The following is a 22,733-nucleotide window of genomic DNA, read 5'->3' as shown; positions in this document are numbered from 1 at the left end:
CCAGGTCTTCCCACACCCTCCTTTTAAGCCTAGGCCCTCCTACTTCCATCCTTCAGTATCCACCCAGAAGGACTCTAGCACACAGACTCTAGGACTAGAGCACCTCTAGTCCTTCCGGGTAGCAACATTCACCCCCAGTCCAGAGAAGGCAGAACAGAAACTGCCTGAAGGAGAAGCTTCACTAGGCTTTCACAATTCCCTGCTGGGACCTCTTATTTCCCCTCTGCTGGAGACTCTGGGAGAGAGGGCAGGTGTTCTCTCTGCCAAAGCTCAGTCTCACAGACCACAGCCTGGAAATACATCCCACAACACCTGTGGAGTGTGTGTGAATGTCTCTGGGCACGGGAGCTGGCACAGAGTAGCTTTTTTTCAAAACGTGACTCTGCCATCATAGGACTCAGTTCTCACACATCTGGTCTGAAAGCTTCATCAGGAAGCTGCCCTAAGACAGGGATGGAAGTGAGGCTGGTTCCAGAAGTCAAAGACAGGAAGGTACAGACTGTTTCAAAGAGGATGAAAATTGAGGGATGCTTCCTTTCTGCCTTTCTCACTTAGCCTGGGCTGTCCTATCAACAGAGAAAGGGGGTTCCCTTCCACAGCAATCTCGATGGGGGTAGGGCAACACTTGAATAGCCAGGAAACCTTGGGTTTAAGCCTTAGCAGAGGAGAAAGGGGTGGGACATGCAACCTACCAATCTCATTTCCAGATTCTCTCTCCAGCCTAGACACAGTAATAATTAACTTGCCTACCTAGGGGCTTGCCTGGCACTGCCATAAAAGATGAGTAATGGTATGTGGCCCCAGCCCCATGCCCACAGACAGATGCCTGGAACAAAGCCTCTGCATTCCTCCAGGAAGGTGTGTCTGAAATGAGAGCTGTCAAAGACAAGAAGCTGACCCCTTACCTCCTCCTTGGCGGCTCTTCCAAATGTGAGTGGAGAGGCACAGTAAGCAAGAGGTGAGCAGGCACCCGGAACACCAAGACGGACACGCAGCAGCGAGGTTGCCTATACCCACCTCCTGACTCCCACCCACTGCTACCGCAGCCCACGCGCCTCTGGGGCCTTGGGTCCCCAACCACAGCCAATTCTGGTAAACCGCACTGTTACCATGAACGCAGGCTGCACTTGGAGACCTGATTCTTAAAACAACAAGGCAGCTCCCTCGGCGCCCTTCCCTGGTAGTAACCTGAAGCCAGGCGCCGGCTCAATGAATTCTCTCGCGGAAACTCCAGGGCTAACTGCGGCTCCCATTCTAATGTTCAGCCCCAGCGAACCGCCTCTGGTCACACCGCACCCAGACACACAAAGCACTAACATCCTCAGCCGGTGAGCCCTGCGTCCTGCCGGTCCTCCCGCTCGCAGACCCCAAAGTTATGGCGCGTGCACACACCTGCAGGCCCCCCTAGGCGGTTCCTGCCAGTTCCCTAAGCCTGAGGGGCACGGGTCCCCCGGCCAGTAGCGCCGTGGCTCCATGCGCCCGCTCGGCGAACCTGGTTTGTGTAACTGGTCAGCAGCGCCGGGTGACAGAGTGTGCCGGGGCCTCCACAGGCGCGCAGCGCATCGCTTGCCCTCCGCGTCCGCGCGGGGCCCTTCCCGAAGAGCCCACACCCATTTGACATCAGCGCTGACCCAAGTACGTGGCGCAGCGCCAGACAGGGGACCCTAGGCAGTCCAGAGCGTGCCACGAGCGATGCCGCTAGCCCAGGACAGCACGTCCTGGCAAAGCACACTCCTTTCCTTCCAGAGGATGCCGCAGGCGGCAGGCGGCAGGCGGCAGGCAGCTGAGGGGTGGAGGAGGGGAGGAAAGCCAGCAGAGGCAGCTGGACCCAGGGCCTCGGAGCAGCGCCACTCTGGCGCCCAGCCAGCCACCAGGAGACCTAAGAGCCCTTGCCGCAAATATGCCTCTAAGGTGAGGACCAGGCTGCAGGTGACCAGGTTTGGTGCCCTCAGCCCCCAAGGAGCCTTCCAAGAACCTTGACCTTGAATTCTCTTCCCCAGAGAAATACAAGTAGGGCCCTTTTAGAAAGAAAGAAACAAACAAACAAACTACTAAATTGCTGAGGCTGCTTCTGACAAGTCAGTAAAGACCACTTGACTGGATGTGGATGCTGATCCCACAACCCGGGAGGCTGCTATCTGTCATTCAGCGATGCTGACCATACCTTCTAGCGTTTCTTCACACCAGTCGCCTCAACTAAGCCGCTTTCTTTCAATGCCCTTGGCAATAAGGGACTGCTCTCCAAATTCTACAGGCAATCAAAAGCAGCAACGCCCAGCAGCCCACATACACACTTCTAATTATTCATTAGCATCCATCCAAATATTCAAATGTTCAAACATAAATAAGGCGCAGTATGTGCCAAGCAAAACAGACAGATGAGAAAGTTCTGCATTCACAACCCCTGCAATGGAGGGAGAGATATGCTAAATGCAGACCAAAGCAATCACAACACTTAACTGGAAGACTGTGCCAGAAGCCTAAACTGTCTTAGCAGTCTGGGAAATGACACTTGAGCTGCTAAGGTATGTGATGGATGGAGCAAGTTCAAGCAAAGACACTGCTGACTGAAGTATAAATGTCACACTCCCACTCACAGGTGGAGGTGATTAAGTATAAGCAGGTGGCCATGCCAAGGACACCTGGGTTTTGGTCCTGGAAGGACACTGGGCAGCTCACAGGCTCTAAAAGACACCCTGGCTATATGTCCAGAAACCCTGTGTCTTCTTACCTCTTAGCTGTCTCACCCCAGTGAAGCACACTAAGCAGGGAAGCAAGAACCTTCACTTTGGTTCCAATTCCATCATCAGTTTGCTTTGTGGCACTACAGAAATTCCTTCCACTCCCTGCTTTCAGAGTTCTGTCTAAAATGACAGAGCTGGATACAATGGTACACACTTGTAATTCCAGCACATGGGAGGCTGAGGCAGGAGGATTGCTGTGAGTTTAAGGGCAGCCTGGTCTATACAATGAGCTCAAGGCCAGCCTGAACTGCATAGCAAGATCTTGTCTCAAAAAGACCTAAATACACAGATGCATATATAAATTGATGGGTTGCATTAGGGCAGTGGTTCTCCAGATATCTGTGAACTCATATCACCATTTGGATAAACACACAAATATCTTTCCCATTTTGTAGGTTTTGTTGTTGTTGTTGTTGTTTTGTTTTGTTTGTAGTGGTGGTGGGACCCTGGGGATTGAACCCAGGGTCTACACACTGAGCTACATCCCCTGCTCTTTTTTAATATTTTTATCTTGAGATAGGCATCTTGCTAAATTGCTCAGAAGGGGCTCAAACTCAAAACTTTCCTGTCTCAGCCTTCTGAGTGCTACAATTACAGTCATGTGCTACCACACCCCATTCTATAGTTCTATAAGACAGCCAATTATTTTCTAAATATACTGAATATGATTTTGGGGTTTTGTTGTTTTCTTGAGACAGCGTCTTGCTATGTAGTCGAGACTGACCTTAAAATCAATATGTCGCTGAGAGTGGCTTGAACTCATGGCAATCTTCCTGCCTCTGACTCCTGAGTGCTGGGATTACAGATGTGCACTACCATGTCCAGCTAGAATATGCCTTTTTAAACTAGATATACCCTTAAGTATTAAGTAATGTGCTGTCTTTAATGATGCTGAATTTGGGGATAGAGCTCAATGGCACAAGCACCTGCCTGGCAAGTGGAAGCTCTTGACTTTGATTCCCAGTATCAAAAAACAATGGAAGATAGCTTGCAGGCAAGAATAAAGAAACAATCTCCAAGGTCACCACTGTTACCTGTCTTACCTTTCCATAGGAAACTAGCTACCAGCACATAGCTTTCATGTTTATTCTTTCCTGGACAAACTGCCCAGGCAATGGAACAGAAGTCCTGGGTCATCCCCACACATATACACACAAAAAAAGGCATGTTGTGAAACTTTTTTTTGGTAATGATAATTTTTAGTAATACACAATAGACAAGTTTTTAAGTTTTTTCGTTTTGTTTTGGAGACAGGATCTCACTTTGTAATTCAGGCTGACCTTGAACTCTCTATGTGACCCAGGACGGCCTCAAATTCAATGATCCTACTGTTTCAAGCTCCCAAGTGCTGGTATTATACACATGCACCACCATGCCCAGCAACAACAGATACTTTAAAAGGAAGCATACAGTGTTTCTGGAGATAATTTGGCAATATGAATTAGAAGGCATTTTTAATGCTCACACTGGGTATGGGCAGTGCATCCCAGCTATTAGGGAGGCTGAGGCAAGAAGATCACAAACTCAGTTTGGGCTACTCAGCAAGACTCTGTCTCAAAGAATATTTTTAAAAGGGCTAGAATGTAGCCCACTACATAGTAGAGCACCTGCTTACCACAGGTTCAACCCTCAACATCACACACACACACACAAAACCTTGCATCCTATGAACTATCAATTCTGCATTTAAGTATTTATCCAAAGACATAATTTTGAGTGGGCATGAAGATTTATCCAAAAGGATGTTCATTTCATCATTTCGTAACAACGAACAATGGCAAATGACATACATGTAACAAAAGAATGGTTAAATTATGAGATGTCCTTACAAAGGAATACATACAACTTTTAAAATGATACATATAAAATAGTTACTGCACAATAAAACAAAAGATCCCATTTGGGTGCATCATGTTTGGGTTAAAAGTGGCAGAGGATCAGTATGCACCTTCTGTGGAGTGACTGACTCACTGCCTGTTCCCTGAAGCAAAGAATGTTCTCACTATAGCATGTCATCTTCACAAGAAAATCTATTAACCTATACTAAAACTATAAAACCTTAATATTAAAACAGAAAGACCCCAGGTGTGGTGGCACACGCTGTAATCCCAGCACTCAGGAGGATTACAGTGAGTTCAAGGCCAGTGTGAACTACATAGTGAGACCCTGTCTCAAAACAAACAAACAAACACACAAACAAAAAAGAGGGCTGGGGATTTAGCTTAGAGGTAGAGCACTTGCCTAGCAAGCACAAGACCCTGGGTTTGATACCCAGCATGGGGTTGGGGGGTACAAAAAACAGCAGAATGGAATGAATCTTACAGGCAAGCAGGAACACAGTTCAATTCTTTACTATCACCCACTCACCAGTAGGAATTTGATAGTAATAACAGAGGGAAAATAGTTTTCTCTGCAGACTTTTCATCTCACAGATTTTTCAGTTATTCTTTCCTTAAGTCTGGCTAAATGGTTTTTCAAACCACTGTAAATAAAAATTATTAGTCATGGTGATTTAAGGTACATTTGACTTTGAGATATTTTTACTTTACACTCTGATTCCAAATCTAATCATTGCACAGAAAGTTCGATAATCAGACAACTAGAAGGATACCTGTTAATAACAATGCAGACTTACAGCTGATTTCCTTCCTTGGGATTTTTTCTGCTTTTGTCAAATTATCTTACAGCAAACATGTATTATTTTGTTGATCAGAACATAAAGTGCTATCTCAAAATAATGGGTCAAAAATTTCCCAAGAGATAAACTAAAAAGAAATTATGCCTTGACTTTTAAAAAGTGACTCTTTGCCCTTCATGTCCCTCACTTCTGCAAGCTCTGGCTGCCCCTGTTGTTGCTCTAAGACCCAAGGACAGACAGTCCATTGTCGCTAGGATACCAAGCAAGAAAAACTGGCAGGAAAATTATTTTTACATTTACTTCCTGGGCTGTGCTTATAATAATACTCAGAAGCTTAGACAAAGGTTTCAAAATGAAAGAGCCATGATCATTAGCTAATGGATCTGTCCCTCACTCCCAAAACCCCCTATCAACTGATATTTTGTGTTCTTAATAAGATGAGAGCACGTAAGGCAAACAGGCTTGGTCCAAAGGACCACAACCCATTCTGATACCTTTTTTCAGACCTAGTAGAGACACAGAGTACACAGAATAATCAGCTGAGTAAGAAAAGGCTGTAAATTACACTGTATTCTGCCAATAACTGGTTGGATGATCTATGGCTCAGTTTTCTTTAGTAAACAGCTTAAGAGATACTACCTCCCTTTGTAGGGGAGAGTAAAAGTGCTTGGACAAAGCGAACAGCATGATGAGAGTATATGCTAGGACTTTTGGGAGAGAGAGTTGGCTAGCTGTGGGTTCTTTGGCACAGGCAGTTAATTTGCATCACATTTCAAACTCTTACAAGCTAAAGTTCAAAGATTCAGACCTGAAGACAGAGCAAGATTAGGAAAGAATGTGCTCTCTTGCAGCATAACTCTGGAACTCTTGAAGTCAAGGACAGAAGGCAGAGAGATAAAAACTCCAAACTGAGGGGCCCAGGATTCTTAAGTGATCACAGGCAAAAAATACCAGGGCTGATCTAATGGAATGCTTATAGTATTTGGACACTTTAACTCAATAATCATGTAATTCTCTACCAAACACTACAAAAACTCATTCTGTGCTCAAAATAAAACACATGACTTTCAAGCCAGATCGAGCTCCATTAAGTCGCATTTTAAATCCACCTAGGGTCTAATCAAGCTAATTTTACTGCTATTGTGTCAATTAAAACATGGAACCTTTGTTTAGAGAGTGAACAGAGGGGAGGGAAGCAGAGACATTAAGGGCTAGGATTATTCCAGAATTGTTTCTGGAAATACAGAAACAATTCTAGAAAGGAAATAACAAAAACAAACCTAAATTTTCAAAGTAATTCTAGCAAGACCAAATTTAATGAAAGGTCTACTTTTGAAAGCTGACTGGGACAGAAACAAGCCTTCCCACTTTACCTAACTCGAAAATATTGAACACAATGACTAAGGAAAGCGGGGACTGGAGGGGCAAGCACAGGGACATAGGGCCCAAGGGTTACTACCATGGGAAAAAAGCCTACTTGCTCCATGATTGGAGACTAAAACCCAGCCAAATGAGTTTTGATAAAATGACTAGTAATTAAATGCATACCTCTACAGAGTTCTTAAAATCAATGAACACAACCAAATCATAAAACATATCATTAGCTAGGACACATGTATGACAAATTATTTTCATCTATTTTAATCAAAATTAGCCCGGATTAATGCAGATTTAGGCACCAACCCCAGAGAATCAAATGCCAAAAATCTTGTGTAAGCCCAGGAATTTGCACCTTAACAAATAACTTGGGTGATACAGCTGATATATGTCCTAATCCCCACATACTATCACTGCTTCTTTTCTTTCTTCCTTCTTTTCTGTCTTTCGGGGAGAGGAATTAACACAGGATCTTGCCATGTAGTCCAGGCCAGCTTGCAACCCTTCAGAGAGTTCAGGCATGACTAAATTGTGGCATTTAGCTAACATTATTCCAGGAGCTTGAATAGGTAGGAATGAACTAAAGGTGCTCTGGATAGTGGAGATTACCTAGGACAACTGTAATACCTTCTGGAAATTTGGATTCTCTTCCAAAGCCAATAGGAAGCCATGGATGGGTTTAAAAGAAACTAGAGGCACAATCTGATTTGGTTCTTAAAAATATTTCTGGGGACTAGGAGTGATAAATAAAACCTAATATTTACTCAGTGTTTAACTATGTGCTCTGAACCGTCTTAAGACATTTATATGTATGATCACCTTTAGTTCTCATTAAAACTTTTTATATGATATTTTTAATATTGTTTTGCCAATTTTACAGATGACAAAACCCAAGCACAGAGACTAGGTAATTTGCTGATCTTAGTCAGTTAAGTGGAGGATCCAATATGCAAACCAGTCTGACTGTAGTGCTGGTAGTAATGCCTCTGACAAGAAGACAGGGAAAGGAAGAAGACTGATAACCAGACCGCTGCAGCAGTAGAGGTGAGGCAGAATAGGGACACACCAAGATAACAACATGAAAATGCTAACAAGGATGTAACCTTGTAAAATATCCTGCTAGTTCAGCCAATGGAACTTACTGGTGGGATTTACAAGTAGCATAAAGAAAAATACAGACATCTTGCAGGTTTTGAGTCTGAGCAATAGAAGGGATACCAGTGCAGTTTCCTTAGATGATTAAGACTTGGGGAAGAAGAATCAAAGGAGAAAGTAAGCATTAAAATTCACCAAAAACTGTGTGTTAGACACATCAACTGGAAATGTATAGTTGAAGTCCAAATAGCAGTTAACTGTGGTAGTTTCCACTCAGGGGAGTAGACAGCAAAAGTAATTAATTAATTGTCCTAGGACTCTTTATTGGAGGACAGGGAGCATGGCTCACTCAGCTATAGACCTCTAGATGATGGTTATGACTAGCAAGGTCAGAACCGTATCTCTCACTTTGAGGCAAAAGCACCCTGCCTAGCCCACCACCTGTGACCCAGGAAAGTCTGCAGTCCAACTCCAAGCTCTGAATCAGCTTCCTGGGAGCCTATCTAGCAGCGTTCTTTCAGGATAACCTACAGCAAAGCAGGCCTCCAGAAGGAGGAGAGGAGGGAAACAGGCTGGTTATCAAGCACTCTGCTAGCTTCTGTACCCCTCTCCCACTTCAATACTTCATTTTTTGGTCCTCTATTGCATTCCATTTGGGTTTGAGGCTCTGGACCCACCTGCAAGGGCCCCAGTGCCATGATAACAAAAAGATTTCCAAAATAAGTTTTCCACATTCAGTCATCCCACATGCCAGGCTACAGTCTAGGTCATAGCATTTCCAGAGAAATACCAGCCTCACATGATAAAATACTTTCAATATTTACACCTCCTTGACTCAGACGAAGTGGGAGTGCACTACAGGTTAGGTGGAGGTCAGAAGTTAAAAAGGGCAATTTCTAAAGTTCAGCTGAAATGTCTGTAAGACGAAGCAACCCATGTTTACATAGAGCTTTCCAAACTAACAACATCTTCCAAGTGGATGTAAAAATGGCTGTATTACCTTGCCCAGTGAAATGGCTTTTTAGCTTAACAGTAATAGTACAGGCTATTCTCAAAATCTCCTAATATAATATTCTTAGGGGTCCTGATTGTTTCCTCTTTTATTCATATTTTATTCCATCTCTATAAGCTTCCTAGAGCCCACTGCAGAGCAGGACAAAACAATAAATGAACAGACAAACAGCAATTACTCTTGACATTCTCAGATATTAAACTTCCAGGTTCATACAATCAATAAAGATTATTTATGTGGGTAGTAACTGAAAATAAAAGAAATATCCCAATCAATACGTAAAACACCTTGAAATTTTGATTTCTACATGTATTTTTTAAAGTGTGCTTATTATTAATACTTTTAAAATATATTTTTATTTAGCTAATTACCTAAATAATAATTTTGGGGGAAGTAGGTGAAATCTTTGTACTATAATGTGTATGTGTGATTTTTCTGGCTATTACCATTGAAACCAGGAACAACAAAATGCCAGTTCAATTATTGTGCTACTTCATCTTCCAAATAAGACTTGTCAAAGCCACTACAGGAAAGTAGAAATGGGGATTCAATCTAAATCTATCCACAAACAAAGATGGAATCTATCAGTCCCACTTCTGCTGGAGGATGGGGAGGAAAGGCAGGTCAGTGCTGACTGCTAGCTACACTCTAAAGTTCTAAACGCAGAAAGAAGCTTAAGAATATGAAACAGTCAGCAGCCACATCATAACTCTGGAGACATAAAACTTGGGTTTTTCTAAATTAGTACCACAAGCCCAAACCCTAGAGAGTAGTGGCCAAAGACAGACTCAAAAGCCCTATGTTTAAAAACACCATTCTAAAAAAACACATTCTAACTGTCTTCTTCATAGTTTTTCTCTAGCACGAGCCCAAATGTAGCAGTTATTCAGATGCCTGTGTAAGCAGCACATATTTTTCAGGAGGCTAATTCTCAAAGGAGTAAAGGAAAAGTAGTTTTTGTCTAGCATATTTTAATCACCAACCGTTACTATAACCAGTATCCTGGTACTCCTAAGCATACAGTGATGACAGATGCTTATAATGCTTACCCTGAGGACTTGCAACCTAGTGGAAAAGCAGACGGATCAAATTGTTGCATTTTGAAATATATTTTATTGCCTTCTAGTATTCTCAAGACTGACAATCCACACAGTATACAGTAGGTGGCAGCACTGAGCCACAAGCACATCCTTGCCAATCTTACTGAAGAAAAGTTAATCTAATAATGAGACCTCCTTCTAAAAATTAGGTCTCTATTAAAATAATGACAGGGACAAGGTAATTAAAAACACATGCCTGACAAATCTGGGGTCAAATGTACTTCTTGGAAGTCTGTCATTTCCCCCAATCACTGGGCAAATCCAATTATTACCCAAGACACCAGGACTGTGCCTCTCCCTTTTTCCCCAGTGGCTTTTACGAAAATAATATTTAACTTTAATGTGCCTGCACACTTCAGGAGACAGTGCGACAAAAGCAATGAACACATTCACTGTGTGTAGACATCAGAGAAAATGGGTTCTGAAACGGACTTGCAAACCCCAGTTGTGACTTTCAGTTCCCCAAACTCAAGAGAGACTGGAATGCAGCAGCTGTCACAAAGCAGCCACAGCCCGAGCCAGAAATACCCTTGCTGAGCTGCTCTAACTGCCAAGAGATAAGAACTATAACTAATGCAGATACTTGTGGCTCAGGCTCAGAAACAGCAGGCAGAAAGAACATAGGCTCTATCCAAACAGACTCGACTGTGACTCTAACCAATGACGTGACCTTGAGCAAGCTGTTTCCCTCCCATGCATCACAGTATCTCCCATCTGTAAGGACTACTAGCAATGCACACAGAGTGCCTATATTATTTACAGCAGGTGCACTGTTACTCCCTGGAGGTGTTACTGTTACCAACAATTTCTGCAGGGCTCTGTGGGTAAAATGAGCTTACAGATGAAGGTCAAACTCTCTGAACAAGAGAGTTTGCACCCTTAAAAGGGTCGTGATTTTTTAAGGCAGTACCAGAATCAGTCATGTAAACGCCGACTACCCTGGACTTACTCATTTGTTCAAACAAATACTCACTGAAGTCTTTACAGTGCACCAGAATGGTGCCAGGCATGAGTAGAATGTAGTCCTAGACTCATGAAGAGAATAGTAACAGACAAGTCATGTAAGTCAATGTGAATGTACATCTGTGGTGAGAACCGTGAAGTAGAGGTACAAAACTATCTGTAACGTCATCATTTAAAACAGGGAAATTACCCCTTCTGAGGAGCCACAAATGAGAAGGGATTAATAAGATGAAGAACAAAGTGGAAGAAGAACTTATTTTAAGAAATTTTACTTAAAGAGATGAACTAGGAAGCACTTACCTACTCCTAAACTCAAATATTTTATTCTGTAATAGAAAGTCAAAAAACAGAACAGAACAAAACAAAACAAACAAAAACCAAAAATATGGAAGACACCAAACTTTTCTTCCCTTTTTATTGTGACTGTCTGGAATCACTAAATCTAATGTAAAGCTCAGTAACAGCATGGACCCTTAATGCATCTGTCTCTATTTTGATTTCTGTAGTTAAATTAATTTGCTGTGCTGGGGACTGATCCCAAAGCCTCCCACATACTAGCCAAGCACTCTACCCTGAGCTACAATGCCCAGCTGCATGTGTCTTTGGATCATTCCTTAATATGTTCTCTTCCACTTATTTACATTTTCCCTAGTCCTGATTTCTAATCTCTGTATCTCATCGTTGTATCTAATGTTCACAGAGTTCCAGTGGAAGCAGGCAGAAAACAAAGAGACTTATTAGTCCTTTTTAAGATTAAGGAGCTGAACTGGAAAGAACAGAATGCCCTTTGTGGCCCTGCCTTGTGTGTTACCTCAAGACAGAAAGACATGTAGCTTGGTCCTCTCTTATATATGCAGTGTTGTTCCTTGTAGTTGGTGTGATCCAACATAATGATGCTTTTTTCCAGAGCTATTTTATCATGTTATGTTTCTGCTTTAACAAGCAGCTTTCTTTTCATTATTTTTTCTCTGAAATATTCACTAACTTGTATTTATAATGTACCAACATGCTCAATATTTTAGGTTAGTTATGCCCTAGCTCTTTTTTTTTTTTCAGTTTTACAAGATTTCACTTTTAAAAGTCCACTTGTATAACCACAGCATGATACATACATAAAAATGCCTCATCAGATCACAAATCATGAGTTTGTATCAGAAAAGTCATCCTCTCCATACAGGGAGTTAACCTTTACAGGCTGAGGGCTAAAAATGCAATACATAGAGATGAGGAGATATAGAAAAGGTCATTGCCATTTTTCAGTATGGAGTTTTATCTTTCTCATTAAAAAAAAAATCAGGATGTAGAAAGCTCTATTATTATTGCTAGGAAGATGAAACCGTTGTAAAGAACAAAATTATAGGAACCACAAATCATAGTTCTTACCTTTCTTTGGACCTGGTAGCCCTCTGCTTCATGAACAGTCTCCCCAGGAAAATTCAAAACCATTTTAACTTGCTTATTTGGTTTGAATGTATCAATTTAAAAACATACTATGCACTATTGCAAAATACAGGGCTGGACAAGAATGCATGAAGTTTGAGATGCCTGAAATTTTGCACAAGGACTAACAAATCTCATGTTTAAACCTCTACAAACATAGTCTAAATGTCACTGAAAAAGCAGATCTTCCATGGCCATCGAATTTTCCTTTTTCTCTCCTCCTGACTCCCCACTCTCACCATCAGATAGCTTGGCAACACATATACCCACATAACCCTCATCCCACCTGGCTTTCTGTCCATTATGAGCCAGAAGATTCCTGGTCTGCTGCAAAGATCATGAAGGGTACTGCTGCTTTAGTGCAGTAGAGTACAAAGAAAAGGAGTAGGAAAGAGCTATGCAACTGACCACGGTGCACAGTATTTCGTTGACTTTGGGTCTCATGAGACCTAGACATCACCATGAAAAGTGATTCAGACCCCAGGAACTCTTGAGAATGGTCCCAGATTTGCCAAGCCAATAACCCAGGGCCACTGGGGCTGGGACAAGAGTGAGGGAAGGATTACCATGAAGACAGTATATGAGGGTCTGTCTTCCTCTTCATAAACATCTACAACTTAAAATTTCCTTACTCAGTAGAATTAAGCAGTCACTCTCACCAGACTATAACACTAGAAGGGTCACAGGTGTCTTCCTCTCAGCCCTGTATCTCAGCTCATAGGACAGTATCCAGACAGAGGAGACTCATGGGAGAATGGAAGATCTCAACTACTTTTGGGCAAAGGATGAGAAGAAATATCTCTTTTCTTCCCTCTGGTGGCTAACATATGGTCTGGCACTTTTCTTTTTATAAGCAAATAAACTGTTTGACATAACCAGTAAGTGTTTTAAACAAAGAAAGGTAATTATTTTTTAAGAGTACATGAATAAACAATGGTGCTTAGCCTTTTTACTTCCCATTAACAGGTCTAAGATGGCAAAAAAATGGAGGCATGGCTGAGGCCAAAACTGAAAGCTGGCCATGCTTCCTCCCCGCAACACGATCCTCCTCTAGCCACTGGTCCCATAGTCATTTTTCTCTACCCCATCTCCAGGAATGGAAGCTAAAGCTCAAGACTGGCCACACCCAGGTGCCCTCTACTCTCTGGATACATACCCTAGTGAAGGAGTGACACACCTCTTTCCAACTCAACCCTCATACCTACTTCCAAGAAATAACTACACATGAAAAAAGTATGAGTGGCAATGTCAGAGTGAGTCTTCTGCCCAACTAGGTGGGTGGGACAGCAAATCCCCTGAGGTTACCTGCTACCCTTCAGAAATGGGTACTCCACAGTGCTCAGATGACCAGGTTCCCCCCCACCACTAGGATTTCCTTACCCAGATGAATCAAATGTTAATCGCAACAGATGTTTCCTAATCTCAGAGAAAGAAGTTACCTTCAAAACCACAAGCCCAAAGCTCATCTTTTTATGGCATGCCTACTGACTACAGTAGTTGATCAGCTTGGATACTTTATTGAAGAGGAACAAAGTATCTCTCATGGAAACCCACTCCATCTTTAGGCAATTCTATTGATAGTCTAGGCCTCTACTGTTTTTCTTTTCTAAGGCACTCATAACCAACAAAATCCATGGAAGGGATGCTACAAGAGAATCTGATGCAAATTCCCCTGTGCCAGCCTAAAGAATGTCTCACTTAGAACCACTGCCTCATAATCTCTAGAACCAGAAGTGATACAATCATAGCTATCATTCATACAACATATAGCACTTTAGTAAACAGGTCAAGCACATGCTTTACAGGCATTATCTCACTTAATACAGTGTTCAATTTTCACACTCCTTTGAGCATGTTATTACGTATTACACAACAAAGGAAACCTCAGCACTTACATAATTTGCCCAAGGTCATTCAATGAAGTGGTGTGAGTCTGAAGAGAAACCTAAAGTTTTGTTTAATGTGTATGGATATGTCTTAGCTTTCTTCTAAAGACCCAGAACTTAAAATTTCTTTACTCAGTGGAATTAAGGGAATTAAGTAGTAGAATCTTTTATCGATTCATGTCAAAACACAGTATATAAAATAAAGCACTATTGAGTGTGCAGGCCCCTACAGCAGCACACAAATGTCAATACTTATAATTAATAAACATAACTCCAATTCCTCTGTGGAAAGTCCCTTTCTCAAAGGAATTCTGATGTACTCCAGTGCAGCCACTGGCAATTCACAGCAGCCTCCTTGTACTCCAGCGCAGCACCAGATACATGGAATACCTTCAATAAACAGAGCTGATGAAATGAATCCAGGGTTCAGAAGTTCTACTGTGTTTCAGCATTCTTCTAAGGACTATATACACATTGGTTTAATTAAGCCTCAAAACATACTCTCATTTCCATTTTACTGGTAAGAAAATGGCCAGGATGGTATCACATACATGTAACCCTAACTACTCAGGAAGCTGAGGCAGGAAGAGCACAAATTCTAGGTCAGCCTGAGCAACTTAACAAGAATCTGTCTCCAAATAAAAACTAAAAAGGTTGAGGGCAAGGAGTGGGGTGGAGGGATGGCTCAATGTAAAGGCCTTGGATTCAATCCCCAGTGCTAAGAGGGGGAAAAATGAAGTGCAGAGCACAAGGGCTTTTTCAAGGTCACACACTTAATTCAAATTCAAACTTGGGTTCAAACTTAGTACCTCACTGATCAAGCAGATCAGATCATTTCCCTTAGACAGAACAGAGGAGAAAGAACTGAGGAATGAGTGCAGTGGCGCACACCTATGATTCCAGCTTTTGGGAGGCAGGAGCATTACTACTAAATTCAAGGCCAGCCTGCACTACACAATGAGACCCTACCTCAAGCAAACAAAAACAAACAAACAACAAACACGTAGGGAAAAGGGGTGTGAGACTGACAGAACATATTTAAATCATCCAAACAGTTCATGGTAGGTGATCTGATCCTTAGTCTTTTATTTCTCCTTCTCCCCTCATGATACCACCATGAAGCAGGCATGAGGGCTTTTAGTATCACCACTTTATAGATGAGGGGAACCACTCCACATGCTCCCACACTCTGCTACTTTGGGAAACTGATGACCAGCATGCACTGCCCTGTGGCCATCATTTAGGACCAAAGGCTGCTCCTCTGGATCTTACTGTGTGAATACCCAGCTGAGCTTTACCCAGAATTGTTTGACAGTAAGGGAAGAGAGCAAGGAACAGCAGTGCCAAGGAGGAGGTCAAAAGGGTAAAGAAGGTAAGCAGTGCAGCCACTGGCAATTCACAGCAGCCTCTCTCAAACCCATGTTTCCAAAATGAACTGCTGGAAACTACAACCTTCTGGGTTCTTCAATAAAACTCCTATCTGAGCAAAGCAATTTCTCCACTTAGACAATTTTGTTCTCACCCCTCAAGAGATATTAGAGGACTATTTTTAAAATAGTAAATAGACCATTAAAAGCCTTTAAATCACATTTCATAAAATTATCACTTCAAAAACAGCACCAGTGATAACACTGATAAACATTTAAGGTCAAGCTAAATGATTCAGAATAACCATCCTAGGTGTCCATTACATATTTAAAGCCTACTTTTTGAATTTTCAAAGAGCCCAAACACTGTAAACTTTTTAAACTTGCCCCCCAAAATGATTTAAAAATCTAATGTAAGCTGGGTGTGGTAGAATCTCAGGGTTTATGAGGCTGAGGCAGGAAAATCAAGAATTCAAAACCAGCCTGAGCTGCATAGTAAGTTCAAGGCTAGCAAGACTTTGTTACAAAAACAAAAAAGAAAAACAAAAACACAATTAGCAGAGCAATGTCTGATAAACGTCTTTTGAACTTCCTTGTAGTCACAGGGAAAAGTAATAAAATTAACTTTAATATGCTGTATTTGATTCAACATATTGGTATTATCATTTTCAACATGTAATCAGTATAAAATTATTATTTTAGTTTTTTGGTAGTATGATGGACTGAATCACAGGGACTTCACAATGAATTACATCCCGGCCCTTTTTTATTTATCTATTTTTTTTTATTGTCAAGTTCTATTACACCAGTAAGTTGCCCAGGCTAGCCTCAAACTTGTGGTCTTCTGCCTCAGAATCCTGCATTTTTTTCCTTTAAAAAAAAATTAAGTCTTTGCAACCCAGAGGTTATTTCACATTCGTAGTACATCTCAATCTAGATGAGCTGAATTCAATGACCACATAGAGCCAATGGTGATCTTTTGGGACATCACAGACTTCAAATTCTAAGGCTCAATTTTTTAATCTCTATATTTATTTATTATTGGTCTTTTTCAGAACAGATTTTTTTTTGGGTGTGGGGTGGTACCAGGAACTGAACTCACAACCTCTTGCTTGCCAGGCAGGCACTTAGACCGCTGAGCTAAATCCCCTGCCCTTTTTTATTTTTGTCTTTTTGAGACAGGGTCTCACCATGTAATTCAGACTGGCCTTGAGCTCACTTTGTAGCCCAGGTTGGTCTTAAACCTGCAACAATTTCCTTGCCTCAGCCTCCCAAGTGCTGGGATTACAGGCCACCTGGCAAAACCCCAATTATAAACATTAAATTTCCTCAAGTCAACTGTAGACTTGAAAGATAAATGTTACAGTATGCTGACTAAGTCATCAGAAGCAGGAGTGAGCTGAGAAGAAGGGATTATTATCTTGAGTAGGAATACAGAGAGCACACAGAGGTGGACGCTGAGTGTGGGAGACTAGAAGTTTCCAGGTAGCACCAGGAGAAACTGAGCCCCGACTGCTACAGTCTTGGGTTCTGTCCCAGATTCCCAAACAGCAACAAAAGCAAAACTGCCTTGGAGGCTCTTATTTAAAATATGAGCTGAGTATGGTGATGCATTCCTGTAATTCCAGTATTTGGAAGGCTGAGATAGGGAATCAGACAGTTTAAGGCCAGCATGGGCTTCATAGTGAGTTGAAGGCAAGCCTAAACAACATAGTGAAACTCTGTTTCAAAGAAACAAAAAATAAAATACAAACTTACAGGCCTATCCTGATATGCTGAAGTAGTTGCAGGAGGAGTAAGACCCTATTTTAAAGACATTCCCCCCCCAAAAAAAATTAATTAAAAAAAAAAGACATTTCCCAGGTGATTCTGAAATTCTCTCTTTGAGACTGTATTAAACCATCTTGCAAATATCAAAATACTTCAAAAAACAATTCGATGTGCACAACCTCACACTTGACACCAGGGTGCTACTCTCCATCCAGCTCACTTCTCTCTCTCAATTGAACTGTTGGTGCCATTCCCTTCACTTATACCAAGGCACAATACAACAGATAGGTTTGTGAGATCTGTTGACTTCATGCTGAGCAAATTGTCAGAAATAATTTTCTCTACAATTTTAAGGGAATTTCCTCCAATGATCCTGAAGAAAATGTCTTTTCTCACTCTGATAGTAACTATAATATCTAATATTTATTGAGCATTTATTGTGTTCTACAAATATACATCACATTTAACCTTCATGCTATAAAGTTGGTATTAGTGTCTTGTCTTACCCAACCTACAGATGAGGACTTCAAGGCTCACAAGAGTTAATATTTTTAATCAAGCTTAACTTGAAGTAGCCCTGTATAATACAAAAGTTGTACCCCTATTCTTCCTTATACTAGAAATCACTAGGTTTCTTTCTAACATCTAGTGTGTTCTGACCCTGCATACACTGTGGATAACCATACTGGACGGCTTTCACACAGATGTCCTTTCTATGTTATCTCACAGCCTCCTTAATGAACCGCTGTCTACCTTCCTTGGCAGTCCAGAATTTCTTAAGAATAAGGAATCTTTCTCTCTACTCAGGCCCTTCATTCACAAAGCTTTTCAGTGCTGGTAGGAGATGTAAAGATGGACAAGTGCATGGACACCTAAGAGGAGTGCAAAGGATCTCACAGGACTTTCTTACATAATAGAAGCTGCATAACGTTTCTAAGCAGGGTACAGGATAAATACCCTAATGCAGAAGTATCTTGATAGACAGAGGAGGCAACACCTGGGGGGACCTAAGACAGGCCTTGAGAGAAGGCACAGCAACAGAATGCATCAAATGCCAAAGTGAATGCCATGGACTCAGGACACTGAGTTCAGGAAAAGGCTGGACCATGGGCCCAGAGACACCTGTTCTGAGCAAAAGACCTACAAAGTCTAAGACTCTCTAGTCTCAAAGGATATTGCTGCTTTCTCTTCTTGTTTAGACACCTACTGCTTTTGCCTTGTTCTTAGACAGAAACACATCCTTTGCCTTGAGACCCCAGCCTGTTCAGGATAGGGCTACAGACATGCAGCAGCGAGATCCTTTCACCATGGTATGTCCTTACTTAGGGATGCCAGACTCCATTACCAGGGAAGTTCCCCAATTTCTCCTCATGGGGGCAGCAGTATCACCTGTAGTGTCACCCATGCTCCTCTATCATGTTACCACCTAGTCCAGTTATGGAGGGGGGGGACCTCAGACCAGAAGAGTTGGAGCCTTCACCAATTCCTGTTTAGTGAGCCTCAGGCTGTCTTTCGGGTTTTCTCCCAGTGCCTTCTCCTAAACAATCTCGTCACTCAATAAGCCTGACAGCTGGAGCCCTCACCTAGAGACTTCCCCAAGGCAGGCGTGAAGCCGTCTTTCCTTATGGCATATGGCAATGTGAAGGATAAAAGTATTCTGAAATTGGATACACAATATGGGCATCACTGGGTAACTGAATTTGGGACTCACTGGAATTTTGAATTGTTTGTACTGCCTCCTCTGATGTGTTGAAAGAATTTCACATAAAATGCCTCCTAAGAGGTTTGCAGAATCAGGATGCATACAGTGTCACAAATCTGCCCACACAACCCTATTTCAGTGCCTAAACAGAATGGCATCAGGATATCTGAAGGCTCTACTTTTTAAGTGAAGTTGCTATAGAAAAATGTTTTAAGAGCATTCATTACTGACAGGCACCAACTTGCCACAGGTCTTAATGAGCACTCTGTTAGACCCAGAGTATGGCAACACACCCCACCACACAGAGGAGATGGAAAACCTTCTCTTGGCTACCACACTGCTCTTCACTCAGCAAAGCAGAGGAAGGAAAACTCATCCTCAAATTTAAAAAACATCCTAAATTGGGCATGGTGGTTCATCATTATAATTCTATCACTCAGGAGACTGAAGCAGGAGGATCACTGCAGAGAGGCTAGCCAGGGCTACACAGTTGCGTTCAAAGTCAACTTGGACTACATGGCAAGATCCAGTCTCAAAAGGTAAATAAAAAATAAAAAGCTGGGTGCAGTGGCACATACCTAACATTCAGGACATTGAGGCAGGAGAATCACTGCAAATTCAACACCAGCCTGGGCTACAAAGTAAGCTCATGGTCAGCATGAACCGCATAGCAAGACCTTACCTCAAAAAAAAAAAACACCCAGCTGGAAACAGTGGTGCACACTCATAATCCCAGCACTGTGGCAGGCTAGAGCAGGAGGATCACAAGTTCAAGCCCAGCTGTGGTAACTCAATGATTTAGCAAGACCTAATCTAAAATAAATTTTAAAAGGGATGGGAATATAACTCAATATGTAGCTCCCTTGATTCAAACGTTAACATGAGACAGAAAAAAATATTTTTTAAAAAATCCCAACTGAAGAGTTTGCAGGCTCTAATAATTCAGTGAAAGGCTGAAGTGGCTGCTGATTGCAGGAGTAGATATATTTACATCCCAGGGAACTTGGAAAAAATACAAAGGCAGAGGCCCCCAAAGGACCTGAGCAGCTGGAACATTTCTAAGCATCTCTGGTAACTAATGACTAGGTTACTACTTTCTCAACTAATGGTTTGTGAAAACATATCCTATTAGGACAAGTATTATCAAAATTATGAAAGGTAAGTCCTGGAGTGTAAATTAGTATAGTCATAAAACTCCCATATGGTCCAGCAACTGCACTCCTAGGTATAAATCCAAAGGAAATAAAATCAGTCTATCAAAGAGACAATGCATTCCCATGTTTACTGTGGCACTATTACAATAGCCCAGATCAACCAACCTAATGTCAATCAGGAGGTGAATGGAAAAGAAACTGTGGTACTTAAACATAGTGGGATACAGTTCCTACTACAAAAGGATGAAATGGTAGCAATTGCAACAACATGGATGAACCTAGAAGACACACTGTTATGTGAAATAAGTCATGTACCTAAAAAAAAAATATTTCATGATCTCATTTACACTGCACATGGAGTGTAAAAAAAGCTGAACTCATAGGAGAGAGAAGAGTAGTGGTCACTTAGAACTTGAGGTAAGCACTGGAATACAGAGATTTGTGAAATTTTACAGTTTCAGTTAGAAGGAATAACTTCAAGATAGCAGTACCTCGTGGGGACTACAGTTAATAACAGTATATCACATGTTAGAGAATTTCTAAGAGAGTAGACTAAGTAGTCTCACTACAAAGTAATTATATTAGACACTACGTATGTTATACAGCTCATTCAGCTATTCTGCCGTATATACATACATGAAATTACCATGTTGTACAAAATTAAATGTATGCAAGTTTTACTTGTCATTTATAAAAATCACCTAAACATTTCAGAATGTCCTGCGCTGCATCACCCTCCATGGCATATCAGGAAGGTAAGGGCAGTAGCAGCAATAAGGAAGGGTGGATGAGATCATATCTGCATATGCATATGATTAAGGAAGGGTGGATGAGATCATATCTGCATATCATATCTGCAAATACATATGCATGCACACAACCACCTCTCTCGCAAGTTCACCAGAGGTGGAGAAGATAAAAACAAAAACAAAAACAGAAACTTGAACCAAGAGTTATTTTTCTCACAACAGAAATGGAAGTACTTTAGAGAGTGATTATGGCCTCCAGGATTCCCTATGGAGCCATTTCTCACTCTATTGCTCTCAGAGGTATCCTCAATACAGAAGGAGAACTTACAGGCCCTGCAGGTAAAAGGTCTACACAGATGCTACAATGAAGTCTCCACAGCATCACTCTTTGGGGAGGATGTTATCACCCAGTATGGTATTCAAGTTCTCATGATCTGAGTCTCTTCTCTTCTGCTTCCTGTTATGACTGTCTGTCAGGGTATATGTCAGTGACCCCCCCCCCAAGCCTCATGCAATCATGGACATGCCCAAATCTAGCATTTGTGATTCGTTTGTTGTCTAGCACTCAGATTGGTGGTATGAGTGTTACACCAGCCCAGGGGTAGAGCCAAAATACAGTGTAATGGTGGGAAAAAAGAGTGCCTTTTGCCTGGTTCATGATTGTTGTTTGTAGCCAACATGAATAGCTGACCCTCAGCGTGTCATTTTGCCTTGGAGCCAACTGAGTATGAACCAAAACCTCCAACCAGTAAAAAAGAAACCTTTCCTTCCTTCATGTTGGGCATCAGGTATTTTGTCTCAACAATGAGAAAAGTAACTAAGAAGAATTTGGCACCAGAGGAGTGGGGTTGTTGCTGTGACTGTACCTGACCATGTGGGTCAACAGTCTTTGGAAATGGTTTGTAGGAAGAGTTTGGAAAGGTTCAGAGATGTCACCTGAATGTATAGAGCTGAAATAGCTTACTGTTCTGAAGGGAGATTCTAGTCAGAGCTCAGGAGACCAGAAGGGTGATAGAAAGCTTACTGGTAAAGACCAGGCTTGGGAAGTATCTGCTGGGAAGAAGAACTACATTGGTTGTTGGCAGAACACACACAACGTGTGTTACGGCTTGGCAGAAAGTTTGTCTGTATTTTGCTCATGCTCAAAGACTTTGCCTGAAACTGAGATTAAGGGCAATAAACTGATTAATCTAGCAAAGGAAATTTTAAGGCAGTAGAATATTGAGGCAATGGCATGGCTATTGTTGAAAGCTTTTAGTCAAAATTATGTTGCGAATCAAGAGCAAAGAGCCCAGTAGGGTGATTTAAAATGTTGTAAGTTTGGCCAGGAAGCTGTGGACTGTAAAGATAAGAGTTGAGACCTTGACTGCTGAAAAAGAATAAAGAAATAAAAAAGATGGCCTGGTAAGCAGTGAGTCTTCACCTTTTGCAGCCTCAAACCAGCGAAAGTGGAAGAGTTTGCATGGAGGAGAAAACATCAGAGCGCCATGTTCCAGAGTGGTGACAGAGACCACAAGAGGTTCCAAAATGGTGGCAGCCACACAAGATTCCAGAATGGCAGTGGCACAGAGAAGCTGTTCCTCAAAACAGGCTCAGAGAGCTCAGCAATCCTGGCACTCGACCCCTATAGCCAAGAGAGGAAAGCCAGGCTACTGCTCCAGCTGGCAGCAGACTTTGGTGGCATCCACACAGCAAGGGTTTTAAGTACAAGGAAAATGCACAAGTTTTGAGGTTAA

General features: G+C 41.9%; 1 protein-coding gene and 1 pseudogene across 18 annotated transcripts in view; both read right to left on the bottom strand.

Moving 5' to 3' along the window:
- Positions 1-22,733, bottom strand: part of Plekha7 (pleckstrin homology domain containing A7) — a 211,709-nt gene that overhangs the window by 129,102 nt on the left and 59,874 nt on the right. Inside the window, exon 1 of one of the 18 annotated variants that reach the window (XM_023563289.2) lies at positions 1,393-1,979. The exons of the other annotated variants lie outside the window; for them this stretch is intronic. Coding sequence (XP_023419057.2) covers positions 1,393-1,475 — 83 coding nt within the window. The 5' untranslated portion in view covers positions 1,476-1,979. Of the gene's footprint in view, positions 1-1,392; positions 1,980-22,733 lie in introns of those variants that run through there. 18 annotated transcript variants of the gene reach the window in all.
- LOC134476578 (ferritin heavy chain-like) overlaps positions 1-22,733 on the bottom strand; it is an 86,813-nt pseudogene that overhangs the window by 43,476 nt on the left and 20,604 nt on the right.

The sequence above is a fragment of the Cavia porcellus genome, unplaced genomic scaffold (genome assembly GCF_034190915.1).
Source record: "Cavia porcellus strain 051 isolate PalLab524CR breed Dunkin Hartley unplaced genomic scaffold, mCavPor4.1 scaffold_6, whole genome shotgun sequence".
Classification (NCBI taxonomy): Eukaryota; Metazoa; Chordata; class Mammalia; order Rodentia; family Caviidae; genus Cavia; species Cavia porcellus.
Note: the sequence above shows the minus strand (reverse complement) of the source record. Positions and strands in the feature narration are given on the sequence as shown.